The sequence below is a fragment of the Gallinula chloropus genome (assembly GCF_964237585.1).
Source record: "Gallinula chloropus genome assembly, chromosome: 4".
NCBI lineage: Eukaryota > Metazoa > Chordata > Aves > Gruiformes > Rallidae > Gallinula > Gallinula chloropus.
Genome location: NC_140088.1, coordinates 26,881,083 through 26,907,953, shown reverse-complemented (window position 1 = coordinate 26,907,953; position 26,871 = coordinate 26,881,083). Strand labels below are relative to the sequence as shown.

The window sequence follows — 26,871 nt, the reverse complement described above, 5'->3', positions numbered from 1 at the left end:
ATGAGATAGAACTCCTATTTACACAAACTTGATGACACTTCCAGAAAAATATGACAGGAAAAAAAAAAAAAAGAACAAAAGGAAAACATGATTTCCTGAATGTCCTGAATTTTTAGAGGATTCCTTTTACTTTCTCTTCAGCAACAGAGTCGTCCTCTGAAACCGCGTTTTCCCTGACCTGTTTAGTATGGACCATAAGCGACACCAGCAGGAACTGGGAATCACATGGCAAACTTCTTCCCTTGAGAGGATTCTCACCCATGCCCCTTTACTCACAAGCCAGCTTGCTGTCAAAACTTGAGAGGGCAATAGCAAAGGCTTGTAGCGCGCACATTGGGTAGTTGTAGTCCATGGTGAACACGTCCTCAGCCACGCGGCCAAACTGCATCACTATGTAGTCAGCTGCAAGAGAGGTCACAAGAAGTCGTGTTATTTCTGTTTGCAGCCCTTACTAAGAGAAGCATGCATTCAGCAGCATCGTCTGGCCCAGCTTAACAAAGTACCCACAAAACATGCTTTCTCAGCAGACTTCACAACGCTTATGCACGCACATATATGGACATATGGATATATGGAGTGAGGACCAGCCGAGTGATAAAGGATTGCAAGACTCGTTACTGTCTTCAAAAAAAAATTACACAGATAAAATGGTTTTTTGCAATTATGGAGAGAAAATTGCTTTCGTATAGAATGCTTGATCCTCTTATACAGAGCTGGCACTGAGTTTCACATGTACCAAGAACCAATTAATTCAATTACTACCTAACTTATGGAAAGTTAATGAGGGAAGAGAAGGCATAATTGTGTTCTAGACCTAATCATGTCTCTCTGTTATATCATACTCAGAAATTCTTCCTCAGCATTTTTTGCCTGTCGTACTCCTTGACAACACCAGGAAATCTCAGCCTCATTCACAGTCCAAAATATTTCACTGCAGAAGCAGGTGGAATCGTTGTAACAAATAAAATGCAGCAAATGCATACACCAATGCTTCAAACTCAGTACTGCTCTCCAGGACTGGCACAGCAACTTTCACCAGTTCCTTTCCACTCTTCCCCGCAGTCCGAGCATGGCTCTGGTTTAGCCCAGCGCGCCTCAGCGCCTAGTGACTATGCCTGCCTAAAGTGGGGCAACATGGCTCCACTCGAGTGCTTATGTTCATCCTTGCTCCAGAAAACTGTACCTCTGCCTGAGAAAAAAGGGGGCTGTACATTGCCAGCAGCAAGCAGCACATTTCTGTAGGGCTAATGCTAAAAAAGCCATAGTTAATGGCAAAGCGGGTATGCAGGGGGACGGGTCTGACTGCCACCAGCTCCAGCTGGGCAGCATATGGAGACCAGAGGGAGAAAAAAACCCCCAAGGAAGGATTGTGTGATACATGTGCTTGAGTACAGTGACATTGCCCCACGTCCTGCTGCCTGGACATAGCGCAGCTCTGAGAGCAGAACCAACTCTAAACTGATGCTCAGCTCACAAGCTGGGCAGCCAAGGGAGAAAACTAAGGAAGCACACAGCAGAACCACTGGTCTCAAGCACGAGCATTTAAACACCATGCCTGCATCAGCGTCACAGCCACAAGGCAGAGCAGCATTAAGCCCGACCCACATGACCAAACTGAATTTGTTCAGGTACCAACAGTAATGGTGGAATCCCTGCAGGCTGTGTACAGGGTGCTGTTTCTATAGAGGGCAGGCAGAGAGCTATACTTACGATCATTATCATGAATGATCTGGAAGTTTTTCACCGAGGCCTGTGTGACTCGACCATGGAAATTCAAAACATAGGACTGGGTGTCATCATTCCAGACTGGTGTTTTGTTGTGCAGCTCAATGACACTCTCTGTATTTTTGTTCTGCCATCTTGCAAGAAGCGTCTCATGTTCCTGCACACACCACAGATACACACTTCAGCTTCGCACTCAAGACAGAAAATAAGTTCACAGAAGAAAAAGGCATTCATAAATCCTTGCCCAAAGACTAAACCCTCACCCTCAACTCTCATGAATCAAACAGAACTCTGAGTGAATCTGAGTCCTTTGCACAGCTCAGAAAAGGTTAGCTGTATCTTTTGTTATCAAAATATATTATAAGCTGTAGTGCTTTTGTGAGTGACAGAACTATTCACTCATCCCATTGTTCTGCAATTGTTTAAATACTGGGTTTTTTAACTTCTAGACCTTCAGAAATGCAAAAAAACCCACTCTAATTGACAAAGAATTCAAGTAATTTTTATGGTTGACTGACGGTATGACTTACATTTCGTGGTCTGATGGAAACTCTTTCGTGGTCCATATTCATTCCTGGTATGATCACACTCATTTTACGAGGTCCTTTAAACCCCAAGACATTTGTTTCCTAAAAATATTTAGAAAAGAGTTCATCACATTCCATATTTTTAACGTTAATTTCTTCAACAGGGAGACACAGTGGCAGCTCTGGGAACTTATTTCTTAGTCAACTCAAAAAACATCTTGAAATCCCTACCTTCACTGGCACCACCAAACATTCTAGCTTTGTCCTAGAAGCTCCGACAACAGGAAAAATTAAAATAGAGAGGTTTCCAAAACCACTCCTAGCATTTGGCTGCCAGCAACCATAATACAATTTAAAAAGGAATAAATCCCTTTGTTAAAAAAGGATATGAACTAACCAGATTGCTTGGCTACTGCTAGATCCCAAAATAAAATAGCTGTAATTTAAAAATCATAAAACGTAGTCACACATTTTGATGAGAGACAAAATTAAATACATGGGACCAACTCCATTTATTCCAGAGCCAGCACAAAAGCAAACAAGACAGAGCTGCCAGTAAGAGCATCTGCTAGCAGTGCTGTGAGTTTCAAAGTCTTCAGATACGTTATGCTTAGAGAGGAGCATGGTAGAGAACCAAACACATTGGTATGAATGCAAATTTCTGAGCTATAAAAGCAGGGCAGAAAAATCTGTGGAAAACACATTTCCTTCCATTAAGCAAAACTTGATGCCCCTCTGACCAGCTCTGCACACCAGCACACCAGTATTGCCCTCTCCTCTCAAAACACAACCCGTAACATCTAGGTAGGCCTAAACCTTATCTGTATCTGAGGTGCTCTATATTCCACTGAAGAAACTGGGGCCAAATATTTCAGGAAGTCATCGTCTACTTTTGAAACAGAAGTAGTGAAGGGCGGTATTGTCTAACCCACTCAGTAAAACCTGATTGCCCATTTCAGCATTCACTCCAGCAAATGAAGCAGTGCCACCTCCGAAAGTCCATCTCTTCATCTTCTAGGCTACTTTTCTCTTTTTTTATATTTTTTTTCCCCCTCCTAGCTCTGTGCAATTTTTTTCTCTCTACCTTTCCCAGGTGAAAGGCTGTGGTCACCCTATAAGGAATCACAGGAAGGAAATTCCCATTGGCGCTATTCCCAGCAGTGTATTGCAAGATGCCAAGGACTGGACACCTCCAGGCTCCAGCTTGTGTGGCTCTACCACTGGGACATTCAGAAGCAACATATTCAGTCTCTGGTTTTACATATTTAATAAAAGTGTCCTGATTTTAAGGAACATTAAACTTTCAAAAACATCTCTACTTTTATGAGCAAAAATACATCTCAACTCACTGGAAACATCTGGAAATACCCCCCTAAAATTTACTCGTGCACAAGTTTTGTCACCCATCAGACCTCTGAAATAACTTTATTGTTTCAGCAAAACACCTGGAGATTTTAAAGAAGTCATTAGAGGTTTTCATGCATGCAGGAGTTATTTTACTAAACACTCTTGAAGCAATCCAGGTCTACTCATATATCTGCATAACTATACACATTAACGGGAAGATTCTACCTCTTTCCTGAACTGCTTCGATCGTGGCCTTTGGCAGGGTAAACCAGCTGGTTCTGCATCACGGTGAGACTCAAACCAAAACGACTGCCAGCAGACTTTATACACTAGAGAGACTCAGCACAGCAGAGGGCAATTTCTAAGAAAAGATTCATGCCTATGCTTATTTTCCACTAACTACTGACAATTTTGGTCTTCTCCGCGATGCCTTCCGAGCTTTTCTTCTCATCAAGCCACAGCTATGCTACATGCAATTCATTTAGGTGCTGACTGGCTGAAGACATTGTTTGAGGTAAAATTCAATAAGAGCGCTGAATCACTTCCCCCCACCAACAAGTGGTATTATCACTCTGAAAGAACAGGACTATAGTCTTTGGATTTGCTCAGAAACACTAAAATCAATACTCCTGCTAAATGATACAGGAACGGTTTCTAGTTGCACATTACATCAGGCACCCATACCCTTTTGCTAAAATCAAGGTACACAGTTTAAATACATGTTTTCTGAGGAAAACAGTAGGGACAGAAGAGGAGCTTTAATTAATAGCAGGCCTTTCCAATTTACCTGCATCCAAATAAAATTAATTCCCCTTATCTCCTATCTCATGCCCTGCTTCTTTTTTCCTCTCTTCTGCAATGCTGTGTGTGTAAATTCAAGGGTACAAATGGCATTATTAGGAAAACATGGGGCAGATTCTGGTTTCACACCATTTTAGTGCCATTGATGGCCTTGTTTTATGGCTCAAAATAAGGGTTATTTGCTGGCAGAGCCCTTTTGGATCAACCAGCACTCCAGGGATTTAAATCTTGGCCCAGCATTTCACTGAAGCTGCACTCTGCCTCAGCCCTGCCTGGAAGCTGTCCGGCAGCGTGCATCGCAACAAACCCGGCTGGAAAAGCACCCAACCTCCCCCCTGGGTTGCTTTTAAAATCTCACACACTTTCATGAAATTACGTAAGCATTTCACTGTGGTGATCAGAGCTGCAAGGCCCATATCCCAACAGCTCCCAGGGGACTGGTGATTTAATTACTCCCATTTTCCCTGAGCCGCTTCTCCTGCTGTAGTTGATTCGCACAGCTGTGCCCTGGCCCTAACACATCCTGTAGAAACTATCGTGCCACCAAAAGCCCTAACCACGGACCCAGTACACCAGAGCACACTGCAAGTGACTGCGGCCAGTGTAGAAACACGGCATTTGATTGCTTTACCGAGACCAAAGTAACACCTCAGCGCATCAGCCTGCAGAATCTGACGCAAACTGCACTGTGAGGCACTACGGACATAAAGGAACCCAGCACAGATAACCCCGGCACAAAGCTTCTCCCCGCTTCTCAGTAAATTCTGCCAAGCGATTCTGAAATCAGCCATTAGGTGCTGCTGCAGGTTTATTAATCCACCAGCCTGCCATCAGCCAGGAGAGCAAACATGGTTAAGGGCACCCGATAAAAACTAGAACAGGAGTTTTCAACACGTTTCTGCCACAGTTAACAAGACACACAGCGCTGGCTTCTCCCTGGATAAACTAGACCTGCTGAGATGATTCAGCAGGTTGGGCTTGGTAAGTTGGTGGGAGTGGGTACGGCTGTTCTTCAGACGGGTGGTTGTTCCATCAGACGAGCTGAGAGACAGTGAGAGGCGCAGTGGTGATTTCCAAGTATTGTTTATTATAGTTTTTGCTGCAGGAAAAATCTCGAGGCAGGCATTGAAAGGTTACCCTAGGACAAGGGTGTTTCAGGAGTGCTCTTTCTGGCATCCTTTGCTGGGGTTCTGCCGCAGCCAGGAGCAACAATCTCACTTTAACAAACCTGGCAAGTAATGAGATACCATTCTGACCTCCTTTAGTCCTCTGGGCCATAGCACACCTGCAAGCCTGCTGCCTTCCTCCACCATTATCGAAATATCAAGGGAATGAGTCCTTTTCTCATACAGATATACAAGCTTTAAACTGCTAATCTCTCAACCAGCAGCAGCTGATCTGACCACGTTCTCCAAACAGTGGCCATGGTTCTGTTCACTCATGCTCCTAATTACCTCTGCTGACCATAACCAAGCTGTATATTTGGTAATGTTAATGGCTCATTGCTGCTGAATTACACAAGCAATGCCTATTTTTTTTAATATACAAACCTTTTTTTTCTTTTAAACCATTTTTTTGTTTTCACCTTGCACTTCCAGTTTGCACTGGAAGACTAGTTGTCCAACTCCAGGGAATGCCCTCCTATATTAACCAGTAAAAAACCCTATTATTAAGTATGGAAATTCTTCTCAGGCTTTAAACTGATATCAAGTCCCAGACTTTCTTGGTCAATCCTGTTAGAATTTCAGAAAATACAGCTCAGAGAGTTTCAAATCCAACAGGAATGGGTGTGGGAGGTGGAGTGGTGGTGGTGTGTGTCTGTCTGTTTGCAGTCACAGGCCTCGTGCCTGAATAACAACAGCATGAGCGAAGAAACACATTATTTATACTACATCCACAAAAAGCTGCATCCTAAGCAACAGGAAAAGAACATGTTAGCAGTTAATACTGCCAGCCCTCAGCACTCTCAGCACTTCGCACATAAAGGATTGGTCTCTGCTTTCCTTTTCATGTGCCAAAACCTTCCTGATGCATTGCTCCCCACGCATCATGAGGCCAATCTTTCCAGAAGCACACTCTGTGCATGCGCAGGGCATATGCTGGGATGGCTGGATCTCCATCTGACGGAGCTCCAGGCATCCTTGGTAAGAGCTGGGCAGGAGCTTTTCAGAAAAGTGGAAAAGCAGTTCTTGGGTATTTTTGTAAGAAGTTGTTGTTTTGTGAGAACAAAAAACTTTCTGCAGCAGTGTATGCACCAATTTTGAATGGAAGAGCTTCTTGGGCCCAGAGATTTCTGGACAGAAAGAACACCCTCACCACAAGAGTCACTCATACAGTAATCACGGAACACCACCACCTGCACTTCATGTCTTGACTGTCTGCATTGCCCCACACAAATGCTATTCACTGGCCTATCAAAGGCTGGCTTCTCGCATTTAGCTGAACTTTGGATTTTGTTTGGGGTCTGTTTGGGTTTCTTCCCTGGAAAAAGGGTTTAGAGTTTTTATTGCAGCATCTCAGCCAAAGCTGCAGACCTTGCTTTCCAGCTACCTGTGCTTTGGATCAGAGAAGCCTCCTTCAAAATGCCATAACAAACACTCATACTCTGGTGCAGTAATTCCATGTGCGCAACTCGTTCCAGTTCAGGAACCCCTGGACAGTGCCTGCAGGCTCTTCAGCAGCCAAGCTCTTTCAGGGGGTTACATAAAAACTCCCAACACCTTCTGATCAGAAGTACAACCGGGCAACCGGGTTCCATGGTACTGTGTTTTTTATCTCCTTTTTCCACCGAATTTCCTGGTTTCTCTAGTGAGCATCAGCTGTTTGATTACATCAAAGTATGAATACTGATTTACATAATCATAAGTGAGAAGGAAATCCAGCATGCTATTTCAGAAACTGAACTGTCCTTTCTTGCATATTCTGCCTGTAAGCAGTACTTACATAACAAATAGCAGCTAGCTCCTGACGCAGGATACTCGCCTCCAGGCTTGATGTTGTTTTCATTGGATTTACTCCATTGTCATAAACTGTAAACTTAGTTCCCATAAGATTTGATCTGTCAAAAAAAAATAAATCAGAAAAAGGAAAATTCAATCACCGTTTGTCAATGATGGTGCCTGGGACATCTATCCTGCGCTGCAGCCCCAAAACAAAGACGGATAATACAGAAAACAAATAGTTGTTAATTCTAATCCCAACTAAATGGCAACTCCTGGATTAAAGGCCAGAACAGAACAGTAAAGGCACAGTACAGCAGAGCATGCTAAAGAGCCCTTATCATTACACTGGAGACTTCTCAGGCCATCTTGCAAACTGTTTACTCAAGAAATCAATAAGGACGCACTGGAGTGAGGCTATTTTGTTTGTTTGCTTGGTTTCTGAAATATACTTACTCTCTAGCAAACCATCTGCTTTCTTACCTGACACCTAACTCTATTAGATAAATACAGAGAGTGACTTTCATAGAGTTATCAGTAAGACCTTTCTTTCCTATTCAAATGGAAATCACACCGAGGAGTGCAAAATGCTGCTCAGAACGTACTAAAACCTCATTCTGCATTTGCACTGCAAGAAATAGCATATCAATTCTGAGACCCACAGGGCCAAATGTCCATCAGCAGCACCAGCCCCTTCCTAAGTGCACACTGAGAGGCTCCACACAGGTATCAATAACAGAACGGTGTATGATGGGGTGACAGGCAGAAATGAAATGAGTGGTTCTGAATGAATACCACAACTTGTAAATAATTCTAATTTGGATCTTAAGATCTTGACAAAGCTAAAGAGGTTTTCAGATCACCAATCAGATGGAGCTTACTTTCCAAAGTATTTATAACAACAGGGGCTAGATGCAATCTACTCATGCACTTACGAAACCCTGCTAAGCTAAATTGTGCTCATACACCCTTGAGAATATGGCCTTTGAGCATTTAAGAGCTTCAGTCTTGCTGATTTCCAATAAAATGTGAACTTATAACTTCTTAAGACATTTTGGAAACATGCCTTGGATACTAGTGAACTGTGGACCATTATCACAAGATGTAGCCAAGCCTCTGATTAAGAAGTCATAGTGGTTTCTTTAATTCCAAACAAGCTTTATATTACATAAAGAAATTCTTAGATGTATCAGCGTTTACCTCAGTTTTCCAATAAAACTCTCTCCACCCCGAGACAGGTCAGTTGGGTCTATGGAGATGAGGTAATTTGAGGTTTTACTCTTCTTTCGTTTCCTTCCAGCTAACAGAAACACCTAAGCAGTGCAAAAAAACATATTCTAGAATGCCAAAGGGGTTAGGACACACCACTTCCTGCTTTGAGGTAAGGAAGGCATAGGCAATTTTTCTGTCTTCCAGCATCACTAGCCAAGTAACCAAAGGTCTCCTGGGACTTAGCAAAACCAGATAATCCGGAAAGGGAAAGTGACTTCTCAAACATTCATTCCATTATTTATGGTTTAAATAATTAAATTTGATCTATTTTGTTAAATGTTTCATTCTAAGTCGCTCTGGCTGTTCCAGCTGAATTGAAAATAGATGCTTTTCCAGCCACAGAACGCAGAGCGCCCCAACTGCTGACTGTCGCACAAAGGTGCCATGCACGGGTTATTTACAACCAAAGATCAGACATATGAAAGGCAGCAGAACAAAGTGATACAATTGTTTTGCTTTTGGCAGACTGCAGGACAGATATCAGTGAAAGTGAAAATGTATCTAAAATCTAAGATTATATTTTCTTTGTAAGACTTCTTCAGACTCTTAATAGTTATTTAATATTCAATTGGTATGCCATTCAAGTTATTTTATGACCTTTTTACCATGCTCCCTTTCCAAGTGGAGGTAATAAGTAGGGTACATCCCTCGGTCCATTCCCTTCTTGTCTCTTGTGATTCTGCATTTGACAGTGACACCCTGAGGAGCAGGTCTTACAGCAAATTCCTCGAGGTCATCGACAGCTATGAGAGGCTCATTTGTGGAAGGACTGGGGGCTGAGGCCGCTTCCTAAAACAGTAAGCAAAACTTAGGTTTAATCAGCTTTGATTTATGAGGTCATAAGTACAAAGGAATCACATTTGATGGAAGTTGCACTTAAAAAACCCCCCCAAAAAACCCCAAAACACTCAGGGGACATATTGTCTGCCCTGTTCTGATTCCTCAGCAGCTTTGAAGGCAGCTTATCAAGCTAAGATCTCTCCCCACCCAACTGGTCAAGTTCCTGGCCACTTAAGACCTGGGAGCCGTTCCCTCTGCCGCTGATACCTAATGTACAGACACGGCTGGCCAAGCCAAACAGGGCAGCTGCACAAGCAGCATGCTGCAGTGCTGCTACAGGTCAAACCCTGTCTCACACCTTCCCACCTCAGCACGCTTCTCTCTTCAGAAAGGCCACACTCAAGGACAGCGATGGTCTTTGATGAAAGGAGAAGTGTCTGGGGACAGATAGATTAAGCTACATAGAGATATAACAGAGAGGAGAAGTCGGTGCAGTTTATAATGGGTCACCATCAACATCTTTAGCAAGAGCTTGTGATATGGCATATTTAAAAATACATGAACAAGCCGAAGTCTTATTTTATGTTCGGAAGGTAGCAGTGAGATAGGGCTGGGAAGATGCTCAGAAAAAGACAATAGAAACAAACAATCCTTCTGACCACCTGCAAGAGGGAGTAAGGTAAATATTTACTGTTTACCTTGCTCTTCATTCAAGTTCAGGCAATATTTGTTATTCTTTTCTCCAAGTCATTATTTACATGGCTTGCTCCTGTGAACCCTGAGAGCTACCACACACAGTAAATCACCTTGGAGATACTCTAGTGCATATTAAAAATGAGAAAGCCAGGCCTGCTCTGACCAAATACAGCAGCCCGTGTGCTCCTTTGGCACTCATCCCTTACCTTGTTGGATTTCTTGCTCGTGGCAGAACCAGGCCGGGTGTTGCTGTTTAGCTGTGAAGAACTGGAGCTATCTTCATCTTCCTCATCCTCTTCCTCATCAAAATTCATGCTGCTTGAAATGCCTGAAGAGAAAGTAGTGCATTTACATGAAACACAAGCACATTAAGGCTGCCCATACATGCTGTACAACATCTCTTAATCATACTGTTGCATCCTTAGGCTCAGGGGTGAGAGAGGGTGTGTTTGAGGGGGGTTCACAGTGCAAGGCATCGTACAAACGTGGGTGAGACAGTACCTGCCCTGAGCACCCAAAACATTTCAGCAAATGGGAAAGGAAATATCGTGGTTTCCATTCCACAAAAAGGACAGTTACCCAGTGATACAGGAGCAATATCCAGTTAGGAATTAAATTCAGATCTTCTTAATCCAATCAAGTACTTCAAACACAACACAAAATCTTAAACCTGAAATTGGAGTTGAGCAGACAACCTATCACAGCCATTTGGAAACATTAACAATTAAAAATAAGAGCCCTTCTACAGCACACTTTCAACTGCTCCTGTGTGATATGAAGAAGAGCAGATCTTAAGCTGGGGAGAAACAGTCACATCAAGGAAATGTTCTCATGTATATTTATTTCATGTAAAAAACCAGCATCAGCCTCGGCCAAAGGAACTGCCTTAGAGCAGCTAGAAGTCTGACTTTACAAGAACTCAAAACCTCAGACATTTCAAAGGGAAACAACAGCTTTGAACATAAAATAGGACTTAGCAGAAAGCATCAACTGTGGGACATTTGCCAGGCCTAGTTTTTCAAGGAGTATCATGCAGATGAAGCCACCCTGTACTCAGGCTCAAACTCTAAATTCCACATATTAGAGGCTAACTACCTGGTATATCTTCCTAAAAATGGAAAAAATAAACCAACCAAAGAACCCCAAACACTTGGTCCAGCATTTCCACTATCGGTAAGTTCAATGCAGAAGGATAAATGAAATGCAAAGACTTCCAGAGCCAAGCAGCATGGGCATAATTAACTTTTTCCTTCTGTACTTACCAGGAACATGATCCAGGGCGACAAGACTGGATTGGGAGGTGGAAGAGGACCAGGATGTATTTGCATGGGGATCTGGGAAAGGAAAAAATCCACGGGCTTGATTCTGCAAACCCTTAATTGAGTGAACAAGCCTAACTTCTCAACAGGACTCCATACAGGGCTAAAGGTTTACTGGATGGGGCCATAATGATGCTGTCAGAATTCTCAATTATAGACATTTCAACTTTCTGCACAATCAAATTCACCTTCTACCTACTTATATCTGTTGTCACCTTCTTTTTTAGTGCTTTGAATAAAGTCAAGAAGCTCTGGATCACAGAGCTGAAGCTTCAGAAAACTTCATCCATACTAAACGGCTGTGCCACGAACCCTTCTGTGCACCATGTGCCCTGCATGGGAGGTTTTGGGAATGAGAGCTTGGTCTGCAGCAAGCAGAGACTGAACCACACTAACGTAAAGAAACATAAGCGTTAGAGATAGCATCAGTAATGGTTTTCTTCAGCTCAAATTTTGGAATGGCATGAGGAAAAAAAAAAAAAAGACACCAAAAAAACCATCATAATACTTTTTATGTTATTGCTGTTTCCAGTAAAACTTCAATATTTTTTAAAAATAGTTTTTGACACCAGAATTGGGATAACGAAACACCACCAGAGCAGTAGGAGTGGGTGCAGAAAGTAAAACCAAGGCGTATGCAAAGCTTGCACTGCATTGAGCTGCACTGTGATCGGTCTCATTCCCCACTTCTGCAGTTCCCCCAGCCCGGGCACACGCCACACAGCACACAGCAAAATGCTTCAATAGGGCCTGGTTACACAAGGGAAGCCAGAGTTCTACAGGCTTTGAAAGTATCTGTTGACCTGTGAACTCACTCATGATTAATCACACGCTCATTAATCACCAGCATTATTTCTTAATAATGACAGCCACGTTCTAGTGAGCCACGCAGGGTGATAGAGACGATCCATCTCCTCAACTGGCTGCTGTGCAGTAATGTCACAGTGGCACCACACAGACATAATCAGTTCATTTCCACATCCCTGCTCGCTACTGCACCACCGATATGTCAGTGGTGAGAATTCTGTGCCAGCCTTAGAAAGTCTGCACTTGAGACCTGTAGGGAAGAATGCTTCAGAGATGTCCTGGTTTGGTTTTGAACCCGGAAATCAGATCTATCCCTTCCCTAAATGTCAAAGCAGTTGCAAACTCAGGTGGGGAAGAAGAACTAAGACCCAATTGCTCACTCCGAGTCTTTTTTATGGAGACGTACGGGAAACTGATATACACAAAGACTGAATGTTCATTATTCGTTGTTAAAGCTGAAGGAAGTCTGGCTCTGCCCTCGTGACTCGTTTGCCAGAGAGGATCTCTACGTATTAAGATTTCAAAATCGGAAGGGCGAATGGCATTCCTCCTGCAGGAGGTATGGTAGTATGGCAGTTTCCAACAGATGGGGAAATCAAATGAAGTATTTGGCACTTTCCTGCAAGCAGCATATTCCTTTCACGCTCCAGTAGCCTATACCCTCTTGTAACAGAACCCGACTTGCTGGGGCAGCAGACACATGCTGAGAGAGGCTTCTCTCCACAAAGTTAGAGTCAAAGACCAGGATGGACACACATCAGGGCTATGCAAATCTAATGGGGCTCAGCCTTCCTGATTAGGCCAGTTAGCATTTATCTCTGTGTTCTTCTCCTTTGGCTCCTATTCCATGTAAGAGAAGGTTGGATGGGAGACAGCAGTTACAAATGCTTTCCAGACCAACGGGGACATGCCAGTAAGGACATGACAGAAGCAGTCAAGCAGCAGTGGGAATCCACCTGAAAAGCCTTAGCTCTACAGAAAGTTTCCCATGAACTCCTGCTCATGCTCAAAACTTTCTAAAAAGCTTCCTCTGTCAGTATCAAGTGGCAAACCATCCAAGCACGGTAAAAATATTTTATGGAGATGCTGGTGGTTGCAGTCTGGTCTTGATACTTTGCCTCTCAGAGCACAGCTCTGTTGTTAATTCCCATTAAAAAAGCAAGCCTCCCTGACCAGATTTGAAGCACTGCTCTAAGCAGTGTCTGTTCTGATCAGGAGCATGCTCAGACCCGGGTAAAAACCAGGTTGTATCATATATATAAGAATATAAAGCAACAAAGCAAAACAAAATCAAATCAAAACACAAAAAAAAATCCACCCACTGCTTCTATTAAACAATAAACAAAAAATTGGAGAGAATAAAAATACATCTTAACCTGGAAAATCATCAAAAATAGAAATGTGCCCCCCTCCCCCGCTCCACCCAGAGTAAACATCTGAGTGCTCTGACCTAATTTGAGAAGTCTCTTGATAGTTTTTAAGTCAATCAGCTTTAGTTAAGTAGCGTGCCTGATGATTAAATATTCTGAGCCACGGTCTAAGGCAACACAATCGCCACACAGATCGGAACTTGTTAGTCATGCCAACATCCCTCCGACTCAAATGCCCAGGAAATGCCAACACTTGGAGAAAATCTGCCCATTTCAGTTGAAGTTGCTCACATCTGCAGAGTAACGTCCCAGAAAAAATGAATCTTAGTGAGAACTTCTCCTCAGACAAGAGAGGGGCATTTAGGTATGAATAGCCTATTCTAGATGAGTCAAGTTTGCACTTACATTTTTCTCTTTATGCACAAAGGGTTTATTCTTAAAGCATCAGAGCATTTTGGCCTGAGCCATCTTTGCTTCACAAGCTGTACACTGAAGAAGAACTCCCAAGCAAATGCCTTCAGAAAAAGCTTTGTGAGAGTTTTAGAATATTTTTGTCCCCCTTCCTACAGTTAAAATCTCATGAGAAATAAGAACAGTGCAGGAAGGAAGAGACGGATGCCCGAACGTGTACATACACAACTTATCTCCCAAATCATGCATGCCTCTAGAAAAATAAAAAAACCCAACAAACGAACATTCTAGAGCATCTGAGGAAGTGGAATGCATGGGAAATGCTGCGAAATATACGGTGCTGTAAATTTCACCTCCACAAGCATGAACACACATTGTGAAGACATGAAAAATGCTTAACTGACAACGCAACTGAAATTAATAACCTAGTTTGGATGTTGTTCTTCTGTACTCTTTTTTTTTTAACCTGCAACTCAGTGAATTCTGGAGTTGTACAATGTAGAAATGTGAACAGATGGATGTGAGCAATAGCATCTGCCTGGTACCGTAACAGCAGCACTGCGCTGCAGATGGGAAAGCCACATCCCTGAGAGCCTGGAGAGCTCCTTTCCTTGGGATGAGAGAAAAATTTCTTTTTTTCTTGTTTTGAGATAATAGAAGAGAGTCTAACAGGCTTACACAGAGTGACAATCTCTTCTTAGGTTAGGGCTGAGAGTCAGAAAAGGCAAAAAAATCAAAACACATAAAGCAAGCATGAAGGCAGCTCTGTCGACTTACCTTTTTTCTGCATTGCTGTTCTAAGATCTTGTTTGCTTTGCTGTTGTTGGCCACTAGCCACTTTCTCTCCATCATCTTCATCATGGCTAGACTGCCCAATAGTGAGGATCTGCACTTGACTTCCTATCTTCTGAACATCATCTTGAAAAGCAGCTGGGCCATCAATCCCTGTTAGACAACAACAAAAGCCTGAGTTGTCTGTGTGTCAAGAAGTTACTGAAAAGAGAATTGCATGCTCACAAAAAGTATCTTTTCTAAGAAACAGAGATCAGAAGTTTGTATTCAATAATATTTCTGTGCTTAAAGAAGACTAAGCTAGCCTCCGAGGCAAACATCTTACTTCCCACACATCACACCAGAGGATCTCCAGGATTTCCCTGTTGCCCTCCTAATCCCCAAAGCACGCCCATCTGTGCACCATAATGTAAAGGGGAAAAAAAATTCCCTGGAGAGGACTAACAGAGAAGCAGATGCAGCTTTCATAAGGACACACAACTAGACCAGAAACAGATAAGCTTGAGTCCCAGATTATGCCATATACTCTCATAAACAACATTGTAACATGAACTGATGCTTCAAAGTTTCTGGAACCTGGATAATTCCCAGGTCAATCTAGCAGCGTATACAACAGGGAGAGCAGCGAGTTAACAAGCCTGAATGTGCCTACTAAATTAGTAAATTGCTACACAGTTAAAACCTCAGAGTGAATCTATAAAGATAATACATAGTCCCTGGAACCTCCGTCCTTTGAGATGCTCACATTAGGACCAGGCAGAGTCTTGGGCAACCTCCTGTGATCAGGGGCATGGGGACAGTAAGTACCCTGAGGCACCTTCCAGCCTCAGCCAGGCTGGGACTCTGCACCTTCTGATGACAGCCAGAAACTATTTACATCCTTACAGCTGGAAATTGCCTCCGGAGAATGAAAAATGAAAATGTGGTGTGTGGTGTGGTCTTACCACAAGCTAACTTTGTTCTTTTTTTCTGCAGGACAGCAAGTTAAAACATCAGACTGCAAATGTACTTTAGTTCTTAGTTAAGACTTGGTGCTGGTAGATGCTACTAAATTAGCTATATAGAAATTACCTTTTGCACCAATAAAACCGGTAATATTATCTTTTATAGATGGAGTACATAACACAAGCCTGTATACTGTTGCTGTTGAGAAATTTTTGTTAATAAGCAAGCAACACTGTGGAGACTGAGCAAGCATCGCAATGAGCTAGTTCAATAGAGACTGTGGTGCTTCTCACACCAAACAGAGCTGAATAAATCGTGTCAGAAGGAGCTGTAGGGACTGGGATTTTTTCAGACTGTGATCTGCAGCAGAAGTCTCCAAGAATACCATTTCAACCCCCTCTGCCAGCAGCTGTCACCTCGCATTAAAAGGTAACTGGATTATACGTTCAGCACGCTTAGCTGTACTTTGCCATACCTGCTGCCAATGCCACCGCAATGCAAAGCCTAAGTGGAGAAGAGAGCGGTCCACACCCTCAGGAACAGCAGTGGCTGTGCAGCTACCTAACGAGGTGCAGTCCCATGCTGCAGAGGTATTAAATTCACAGATAGTTCAAGATCACAAGGAACTACTGACTCATCTGCATCACACAGAACCCCACCTGGAAATTTCAGCACCAGGCCTATAAATTCTGATTTATTTACAGTAAAAGTAACAACAACTAACAGCAAATGAACAGCCTGTCCATCCAACCTTCAAGGACTAAATAAAGTCCATGAAAATGTTTCTCTGGTCTCGGCAGGATGACAGTTTCAGAGAGGAGCTCTGCAGAACGAACAGAACAGCATAATGTCCTACATTGCAGGTATAATACAGCAGCGAACAGAAGAGCTTTTTTTCCTACAAGTTATCTCCGGATAAGCACTACAGCAAAGGTGCTCTAGAACAGACAGGCAGCTGTTCAGATCCACTGTGGTATTTGTAACAGCTTTAACCATATTAACCATCATCATTAAAGTGGCTGCCTCACGTTAGGTTCTTACCTTGACAATCTGAATTTCCAAAGCATCTACAAATTTAACAAGATGCTTCACGCATCTGCCCCTAATTAAGCTTTGGATGATACAAACCTAATTTTGAGGACCCATTTCAAAAGGAACAACACGCCTTGATTATTCTACTTCAAAGCAGACGTTGATCTGCAGCAACGGAAATGCCTTTGAGAGCATTTCACACTGCACTGAGGCTGCTTTCTCCCGGTGTCCGCAGAACATCTGCACTCCCATCCCATCCTGTCAGGAGCAGCGCATGTCATTAGGGGTCAGGACGAAGGCTGCACTGGCAGGTCACCACTTTTAGAGAAGAAAAATCCATTTCAGTATTCTGAAGAGTTGGTAGAGTGTGTTACTATGCTATAGGAATGGTTCCACTGGTGACCCTATTTAAGGGAATGGAAGATGTGGCCAGAGAGGGGAAAAAATAAGAACCTCTGCTGCGTTAGAATACTGTACTGTTAGGGCTTGTGGCAAATGCAGCATTCACTATTTAATACTGGTCTGTGTGCACACGTTTTTGTAGCTGTATCTGCACCTGTAAAATGGCATTAAATGCAAGCATACACACACATTTCTTTTATATCATGAGATATAAACCTTTTTAAGTCATTGTTCAAAAGGCAGCTGCCTTTACCATCACCTACCTCACGTCTAGAAAAACACTTCCCAAGCTTGTGTAACCCTGGATCCCTCCCTGCGTTCTCGCTTTCTTTCCCTCACCGACTCCTTTCCACCCACTTAGTGGAAGGATGGTTCACTGTGCAATAAAACAAACCATTCATGTCTACAAGCTTCCTAGTTTAAGGACAAGGTCAAAACAGGCAATGGAGCTGAGTGAGCTGTGCCAAAGGAACATCTTCATTGCTGCGGTCAGCGTTTTCTATAGCTTTTCCCAAAAAACAGGTAGGAAAAAAACCTGGTGGAGATCTCCTTAAATACCTGCTAAAACCAGGAATTGTTGAGAGGCAACCGTGAAGGAGGGCAGGGAGCAAAGAGGAAGACTGAAGCAACCCCCAGACACCAATCTCTACAGAAAAGACCTTCTGTTTAACTTTGATATGGTCGTGTCTGAGATGAAACCCAGAGGTACCAGAAATTAAACAAAGAGATAAGGAAAAAAATGTAACAGAAAATTGGCATTCCCTGGCATTTCCATCCTATGAACTACTATTTATTGATGCCTGTGTTCTGTTAGCACATAAAATTTTCCAGTTGGACTAGACAACCTTTCAACTGAACATTTTCTATTCTGTCTTCTAGACAATATTTACAAAGAGACAACAGCATGCTCTTAAAAGCTGATAAGCTAAACACATAGAATGTTTAATAACCTGAATTAATCCAAATTCTAAGAAATTCAAAATACATTGGGTAGACATGCACTTAACCTTCATCTCAGGTATGGGATTTTTACATAGGTTTAATATTTTCATTTTCTTTAAATACTCATCATTTACTATCTACACAAAAAGTTTACAAGATCCAGGTCTAGAACGCAGGCAGAAAGAAAAAGGAATGAAATAAATAACAAAGAGAACTGGTACTGAAAGCCTCAGGAAAGGAACAAAGTGGCAAAATCTCCTGAGTGTTCATGATGTATGGGGAACAAATCTAAGCTTTTGTGCATGGTATGATACCACATTATGCCTGTTTGAAACTTCAGCCTGTAGAGGTTGAACCAACAACCCCAAATCCATTCAGTCTCACTGGAGTGATGACAATACATTTCACTGATGTGAAGCTGTGACCTTGGTTTATTGTTCCAATCAAGCGATTAAAGGAAATCTCTTTACCAGAGGGTCACCAGGCATATGTTCCTCTATCCTACATCCCCAGCAGCTTTCTGCTGAACAGTTTCCTACCATTTTGATAGAAAGATGCTAGAATGGTTACAGATGCTCTGTCTTGGTTCCACCAGGTGCAGCTATCAAATATCTTTCTGACAAAGTAAGCAAGTACAGGCTTTGTGGGGTGGAGACTATAGGTCTTGAAATATATCCCTCCTCTTTGGCCCCACAGACCTAGAGGTTGTCTGGGGATGGGTTTTCCACACACTCACCCCGCAACAGCAGCACTAGTCGAGCATTACAAGTGCAGTTGTGGGTATTAGTTTGAGCCTTATGCATTTTTATTTCAGCTTCACAATCTTTAAAATGATTTTGCAGAGAAGAAACACACTTCCTAACCCTACTTGCAAGTGGAAAACTAAGGGAATATTCATGCTGAACACTTGGCTTAGATTAGTCTGTTGAATTCTCCTGTATAAGCCCAGAATCTATCTGAGCAGAACTTCCTCTCAAAACTGGACTGCAATTAAGCATTGCTAGACACCCTATCAGAGAAATTCTCAAGTCATCACAGTCTAATGACATTACAATATCACAGCAGAAATCAAATTAAAGAGGATAGGCCAGAACCAAGATTTTAAGAGATAACAAGAGTATTTAAAATTTTTAGGGGGTGGCAGGGTGAGGGGCGAAGGTCAAATGGGAGGAAATGACTATGTAACTACCAAGCTACGTTTGACCAGGGGAAGTTCAGAGGGGCAGCTGACAGACGTGGCCACCACTTACAGATGAGCACAAGACCAAGAGGAGGAAAGATTTTGCTACCTGACAATAGTGCACGATGCACAATGGTAGTCTGGAAAAAAAATAGCTACAGATAAAATATGTGACAAACTACCCAGCAGCGGATTTCAGGCATCAGCACAGTGAGTCAGCTCTCAAAAACATTACTCAAGTATTTGACTACCTACTACATGAATCCCCAGTAATGGGATCTTGCAGGAAAAGAATCTAATTGCATTTACATACATCATGTTCCTCTCTGCATGAATTTATACATGCAAACACTTTGCTGTGAAAGGATTTTCAGCAAATGTTATTTCCTCTTGGTTCTTTTACATGAAGCTGTAAATACAGGAAAGAACGATTAACTGACTATTTACAGAGTCTTTTCATGGTGTCCTAAGTGCAGCAAAGACAGATTTCTAAGTTATTTGAAAATAACTGCTATAATAAATTAAGAATTTCTTCACAGGACATTTGCAAACTAAGAAAGAAACTCAAAAAAGAACAGTATAGTACATCAGAGAGAACTAATTGGGCTCAGTGACTGAATGGCAAACAAGGAGGGGAACGTAGCATAGAAAATAAGTGTTTCTGTACCTACTTTATAAATTAGGAACTAAGAATAAGAATTTCTTATTCTCATTTATAAAGCATTTAAGGCACAAACTCAACATAGGAAGTCAGGCACACTGGTGACAGCCTAAGTTTTTGGAATACCCTGAAGCCCATGTGGATCTACAACAAGCACGTCCCTCCTCTACAAACATGCTGATGGCAAACACCAGCACACTAGTAAACTTCCTCCCTCTTATTTTTTCAAATGTGCTTTCAAAGGCAAGGTACCAGGTTGACATAAACCACTGTCCAGACAGAGGAGTTATATCCACTTAAAACACTCTCAAAAAGGCTGTGGGGGCAGCAGCACCACTGCTATTGCAATTCCTCTTCAAGAATGCTGCAGAGAAGCTGTTCCCTCCAATTCAGAGATGGCAGCAGAACCCTTCAAAGGCCTGCTGGCCTCCTCCCAGATCAAAGACAGTGAGTCAATCCTTAGAGAAATCCGTCCTTAGGAGACTGACACCAAAACTAATAGGAGTGTCTGTCTTTGGCTTAAAGCAAACCCTGCTCAAGTGATCCACACTTTAAATTAAAAAGACAAAACAACAGTTGGTTATATTTCTGAAATCTGCATTCATTAAGAAGTGACCACTGAGGCTGTCAACGTTTACTTCCAGAGTGGTGCAAAACTCACAGAGGGGTTTGTTTATAGGGAAAGGTGCCAAATTGAACATATTTAATTTTTTTTTAGGAAAGGACCTCTAGAAGTGATTTAGTCCAAACTTCCATCAGGAGGAAGACTGCTGCCAACACCAGATCTGGTCACTAAAAGTGAGTGCTTGAGCACCAAGCTGTATGCTCTCCTTGCTGAAATCTAGAAAACTCTAGCAGGAACTGTACTTTATAAATCTCTGCCCTGAGGACTTCTTCACAATCAAGTTCACGTGTTGCCAAAGCATAGCCTGAAAGGTTTGTCAGATCTGGAAATTACAGGATGTTTCTTGGTGGAAACTCACTCGCTGTTCCTCCCACCCTTTCTCTTTAATGCACAGGGAAGCCAAGCTCACTCTACATGAATCTCCCTCCCCCCCCCCCCATCAGAAAGGAAGTGTTACAGTGAGAATCCATGCTTCTTACCCGACAAATGGTGCTGGCTTTCTTAGACAGCATTAACACTGTTGCTTGTTACATATAAAAATGGGACAGGATGCACAGATCAAAACAGACAGGCAGGCGTGAAAGACAGAAAAGAAACAGGGAAGAAGCAAGCCCAATCACGAGATGAAATAGCCACCCTGGCAGAAAAAGCGCTGTGCGTCACAGCAGCTCGTTTGCTTTCTGACTCTCACTAAAACAGCAGGGAATACCCAACATGAGATATACATTTAATGTACAGCATAAAAGAAACCTTGCTGGGAAGGCTTTGTTTATTTAAACATTTTAAACACATCCAGATTCCCGATTTCAGTGTCAAAAATCATCTTTTATATTGCCACGGCCGTGAGGGAACCAGTGCAGTTCAGAGCAGAGTTTTCCTAAAATCTACTCACATGCCGTAAGCGCAAGAGTGCTAGCGAAGAACCTAAACTAACCAACCAACCAACAACAAAAACCCAAAAAAAACAACCCCCACAGCTTTTCACTGAATGATTCCTGGATTTTCATAATCAGTTTTCTCTTGGAATTAGCTTCTGGATTTGCAAGGATTGCTGGAGTTTTTAAAGGTTCCATTTTATCTCCCCAATTTGTTTTTGCCTCATTCACTGCACACGGCCAAAGTGCTTTATGCACTTTATCCCATGTGCCTGAGTGTGTGTCTATATATACACATATCTCTCTCCAACTTCTGCATAAACCTGTATCGGGGCAGGGGCTGGGGGGGGAAACACCACACAGAAAACCTCACCACACTATGTACCTGTATTACTTTCAGGAATCACCACTTTTAAAGTATCTTGATATCAAAAGATGCTCTGGTTTTGTATTTGCATTATTCTGCAGGGTACACACTTTTCATAGGTTCCTGCTGCAACTATTTTCAGCCATTTGCAATGTTTTTCTATCAATTGATATATTCAATATTTTTTATCTATTGATACTGTACAGCAGGTTCACCAATTTCCTTAATCACTGTTTGCTACCATCCCAAATCAAACCCGAATTTGATCCATAACCTCCACTGGAAAGACAACCCTCTTACATTCTCATTTGTTACTTTTTCATTGGGGTTTTTCCCCCAATACTGAGTATCAGGTCAGACAATAAACTGGGAGACTAAAGCTTTCAAATATACTAGCTTAATGAGCGAAGCAAAATGTCATCAATTTACTGCATTTACAGGCTCTTACAAATTGATTTTTTTTTTTTAAATAGGCATATATACTAGATACTGTCATTAAGAATGAAATGCCAGTAATAATCACAGATTTAGAAAAAATTGCTGAATACCATACTACCCATCATGGAATTACAAAATGTACTGACCCCTAACTTGAGAGGCACAATCAGCTCTACATGAGCAATTAGCCACATTCTTTTCTTGCCTTATCTCAGCATAACCTCATTAAACTTAATATTTCCCTTGCATTTGTCTTTAGGACATTGTTCTGATCATAGTTTCAGCATTCTACGAGCCACTTAAAAAAGCATTACACATCTAAGACCAGAGTATGATCATTACTCTACAGCTTCAAGAGCTATTCATGTATAATTCAACAATTTTTTTTCTTCTGAATTAGCTTATTATTCATAGGATCTGGTCTAAAGGTTCTTTTTTCTTAAAGCACAAAGAACTTGGCTATGCTTGGAAAGGTAACACTCACTGTAGCTAAATACTAAGAGAAACCTTTAAAATGCTATTTTAAGCAAAGTGCATTCAGCCTGCTTGTTTATAGGACTGTACAAAGGTAACAGACCAGTCAGAGTGGAGACAAAACCAGAAGCAACTGCAAAGCTAAAAAGAATCTAAAACTTCCAAGATTTGGCCTAATTACCAGTGAATTTCCTCTAACAAAATCTCTTGTGCCACAAAATGGTATAAACTTCATCAATCTTCATTAGGGAGCTATGAAGTTATTAACAAATCAATTCAACATTATTAGAAAAATCTGAAGACTCACACTTACTCTTAAAAGTAGCTGAAAAATGATACAAGTTCCACTGCAAGGTTCTGCTACCACTTGCATTTTCTTCATTCCTAACACAAATTAGTTATGTCTGTAGTGGTTTGACCAGTAAAATCCCTTCTGAATTTGAAAGTCACATTCAGTTTTATTTTTCATCTGATCACAAAATATTTTTCAGCTTTGAGAAGGAAAATCCAGATATAACCCCCTGCAAGCACTCCAAATTTACAATGCTATCAAAAGTAATGTAGACAGGACTCCAAGGGTGAAATTATACATGTCTGAACAGTTAAATACAGGTGTGCAACGAAAAGTAGATGAGCTGAATGAGAAGGTGCTATGTGTACACTCAGAGCCCACTCTAACTGACAGGGATATTTAGTTGATTTTTGTTACTAATCATCAACATAAACTCGAGGAGAGGAGGCACTAAAACATTTCTTTAGTATAAATGATAACACATCTGCTCCATGGAAACACATGCATAAGATGGAAACGATGGGCAAATGCTGAATGCCAGGGCAGGCCATGCATAGCACAGCAGGATGAGCACTAGGAACAGCAGCAGCAGTTTCTGTAACTGACAGTATCCCTTTCCAACACCTAGAGCAGGATCAGAATGCAGAAGTTCTCAGTCTACATGTAGTGACATTACTTTTACCGACACAACCTGCTTCCATTGAAACGTGCCAACATTCTCCTGTTTGGGGAATTGTTCAGGAAATGAATAAAACGAGTACTGACACACAAGAAGAATACCAAGCGTTACTTGCTCTGAGATAATAAAAAAGCTCCATAACTCCTTCAGAGTCAGCACAGGCTTGCCCAGATCTAGGAGGTAAGTTCAGAGCGCACTACCCAACCACCGCAGCCCCGGCTCGCACTGCCCCGTGTCCGCAGAGCAGCCCTGGGAACCCACACTCCAACGACGACTGGTTCTTGCTACGTGCCTCGCCAGCTCTGCGGCCAGGAGTTTCTTCATGGAATATTTGGGCCAAGAACTCATCAGAAAGCCGCCTAGAAATCATGCAGATGTACGCACGCGTTGGGGTGACACAGCGCAGAGTCGTCAAGTCAAACCCACAGTGAGTGGCCAGCACGGTGTTGTGAGTTCTGACACCACGTGAAGGAAAACAGGCGCTGGGTGAGATGAAGCAGAACCTCGAGGCTGTGCAGTAACCCTGATTTAAGTGCTACCCTGCACAATGCTCAGTTACATCACAAAGGCAGGTCTTCTTTTAAACCAGTAAATGAATTTTTACTCTATAGCAAGATGCACATCCAAATAAAATTTGGCTTCTGCATTACTATGTTGGAGCAGCATTGCTTTCTGCCATCATTTCAGAAACATCACCTTTCTGTTCACTTGTTTTGCCAGCAATTTTTACATTCAGTAAATTTTACCTTTCACTTTCACTTATTAAGTTTTGACACACACCATCTTCTTTTTTTTGTTAAAAATATACAAATAAAGTCTTTACCTTAGGACTAGACTAAAACCTGCCTAACCTAGGGCTTCTTTAACAGCCAGAGGGACTACAGAGAGAGAAGCTGCAGATTCAAATCTCAAGAATTAAGCTGTGATATGGTGTAAAGGATTTTGATAAGGCAGGCTCAACTCCTGCAAAATCCCTATAGATAAGCCTCAATACTCTGACCTCAATAATTACCCTTATTAGTCATTGCTATCTTTAAACAGACTTGTCAAGTATCTAGACTATTATCTCACTTAAGAAGCAATAGAGACACATATACAGGACAGGAATACAGTACAGTCCACGACAGAGTTACAGTGGAGTCATCCAAGAGCTGCAAATTATTGGAAAGCTGTTTATTAATTTCATTAGTCATTCACCATCAAATAAAAAAAACCCTGTACATTCTGATACAAAAGTATCTCTCTTTTTCTGTATGTGTGTGTGTATATATATATATAAATCTGCATACCTCCAAAGTAGTTCATGTTACTTCTATAATCTATTCTACAAAGCTCAAATAGTAAATCTAGTGATGGCAACATCATTTCTACCTACCCTTCTGTTGTTATCAATTGCGCTGGGTTCTTTTTTTTGTCTACCTGATCTTACCCAATGTTGTTGCAGAAAAGTTTTTCATGTGAACACCTCCTGTAGGTCAGCCAGGTGGGACAGAGGAACATAGAAGTAACAACTTGAAGAACCCCTTTGAGGATGTTATCTCGGTTTTGTTAAATTGATTTTCAAAAGCCCCACTTAACCTGTAGTTTTTACAGAGTTGAAACCTCAGGAAGAGTCTTGACAGAAATGACTGCAATTTAAGGTTGTTTCTCCAAATTACATTACATGCAGATAGCCTAAAAAATACACATGGGTGCAAGATGATTCTCATTTCTTTACCACTGCAGGAAAACACCAAGATCTTTCCATCAGTACTTTTTTCCCTCCTCTGCAATTTGAACAAGCACACTCCTTCGGAAAAGATTGAGTTTGCACATTTTAGCTCTCCTTCACTCCCCAGTTGTACATGCTGAGACGGGACCAAGTCACCCACATCTTTCAACCTCATCAAAATTTCAAGAAATTACTTTTAGGCAATTTTCAGAAATCCAAAGAAATAATAATAATAATAAAAAGGTATTTTGCAGTCAATTCAACATCTGGCATTCAGCCGCATGCAGCTAACCTTTGTGCTTCCCTTTTTTCTCCTTTCTGGCGCTGCCAGTCTGACAGCTCGCAGCTGCTGCCTTGGTTTTTTTAGTTGGTTTCGGAGCTTGGGCATCCACTACCACCTTTACATCTTCCTGTTCGGCCTCCTGCACTGCTTGAGAGATTCAGGGTACCCAGTCATAAAGAGAAACAGAGAGAGAGAGGGGAGAGAGAAACAGAGAGAGAGAGGAGAGAATGAATTCAGAACTCTGTGAAGGCATAAAAGAGTAAGCAGGCACGGCAGAGTTTGGTATTGCAGACAATTCATGCAGAGGAGAGTCAAATAAACCAGCATTTGCAAAGCTACAGTAAAAACCTGAAAGCATTGGGTTAGCTGGGATGTATTTCCTAACTTTTTTCCCTCCTTCCAATATTAATCAGGTCCTAACTTTCAGGCCAAAAGTGACATCAGAGTATTAATGTGTTGTTGAGCTATTGTAGGAAGCACTTTTCCTCATACTGATGCTCTGACAGACTGATAACCAACAATGGCAGCATGAAGGCACAAAAAATTTACTTCAACTTTGCAGTGCCTATGCTTAACACTACACCTGTAAACAAGGAATCAGGGGAAGGTTTTTGAAACCACCTCTTGCACCATCACATATATCATGATATGATAAGTAGAAAAGCCATGCGTTTTATCCTGAAACTATACCCAAGCTGAAATGAAAAACTCCCCTTAACTTGTAAGATATACTAATTAATTAATTCTTTAGAAGTCTCAATGCATTATGAACTGTGAATGTCAACATAATTCATGCAATGCTAGTTGCTTTCAAAGTAAAATGAGGCTTTATAATTTTCTAAAAGCATGACATACTTTGAGATCACTATTAGAATATATGAAAGCAAAACAGACAGTAACTCCTTTTTCTGGCCAGACCAAGCCTTGAAGTGAAACCATACTGAGTTTACAAAGGGATAAAAGCAAGTACCTTTCTGAAATCGAGAACAGAATTGTCAAACTTCACACTCATAGGTGGCTCTAAAAGATTTTGGTGCCAGCTGCTGGTCACTGTGATCTGCTGAGTCCCACCAGCTTCATGTGGTAACTCCAGTTTATCCTGGAGGAGTATCACCTTGGCCCTTGGTGCTTCCTACCATCTCTTTTTCCCCAAACTGAAGTACTTTCTTTAAAAGGCAG

At 41.9% G+C, this 26,871-nt stretch overlaps 1 protein-coding gene across 1 annotated transcript in view; it reads right to left on the bottom strand.

Moving 5' to 3' along the window:
* Nucleotides 1–268: 268 nt before the first annotated feature.
* The window catches only part of TUB (TUB bipartite transcription factor), a gene marked incomplete at both ends in the record, with an annotated part of 70,084 nt that continues 43,481 nt past the window's right edge, over nt 269–26,871 (bottom strand). The window contains 10 exons of the mRNA XM_084263419.1: nt 269–402; nt 1,711–1,882; nt 2,256–2,354; nt 7,344–7,458; nt 8,540–8,652; nt 9,209–9,400; nt 10,294–10,415; nt 11,350–11,421; nt 14,772–14,939; nt 25,702–25,836. Coding sequence (XP_084119545.1) covers nt 269–402; nt 1,711–1,882; nt 2,256–2,354; nt 7,344–7,458; nt 8,540–8,652; nt 9,209–9,400; nt 10,294–10,415; nt 11,350–11,421; nt 14,772–14,939; nt 25,702–25,836 — 1,322 coding nt within the window. The remainder of the gene's footprint in view (nt 403–1,710; nt 1,883–2,255; nt 2,355–7,343; nt 7,459–8,539; nt 8,653–9,208; nt 9,401–10,293; nt 10,416–11,349; nt 11,422–14,771; nt 14,940–25,701; nt 25,837–26,871) is intronic.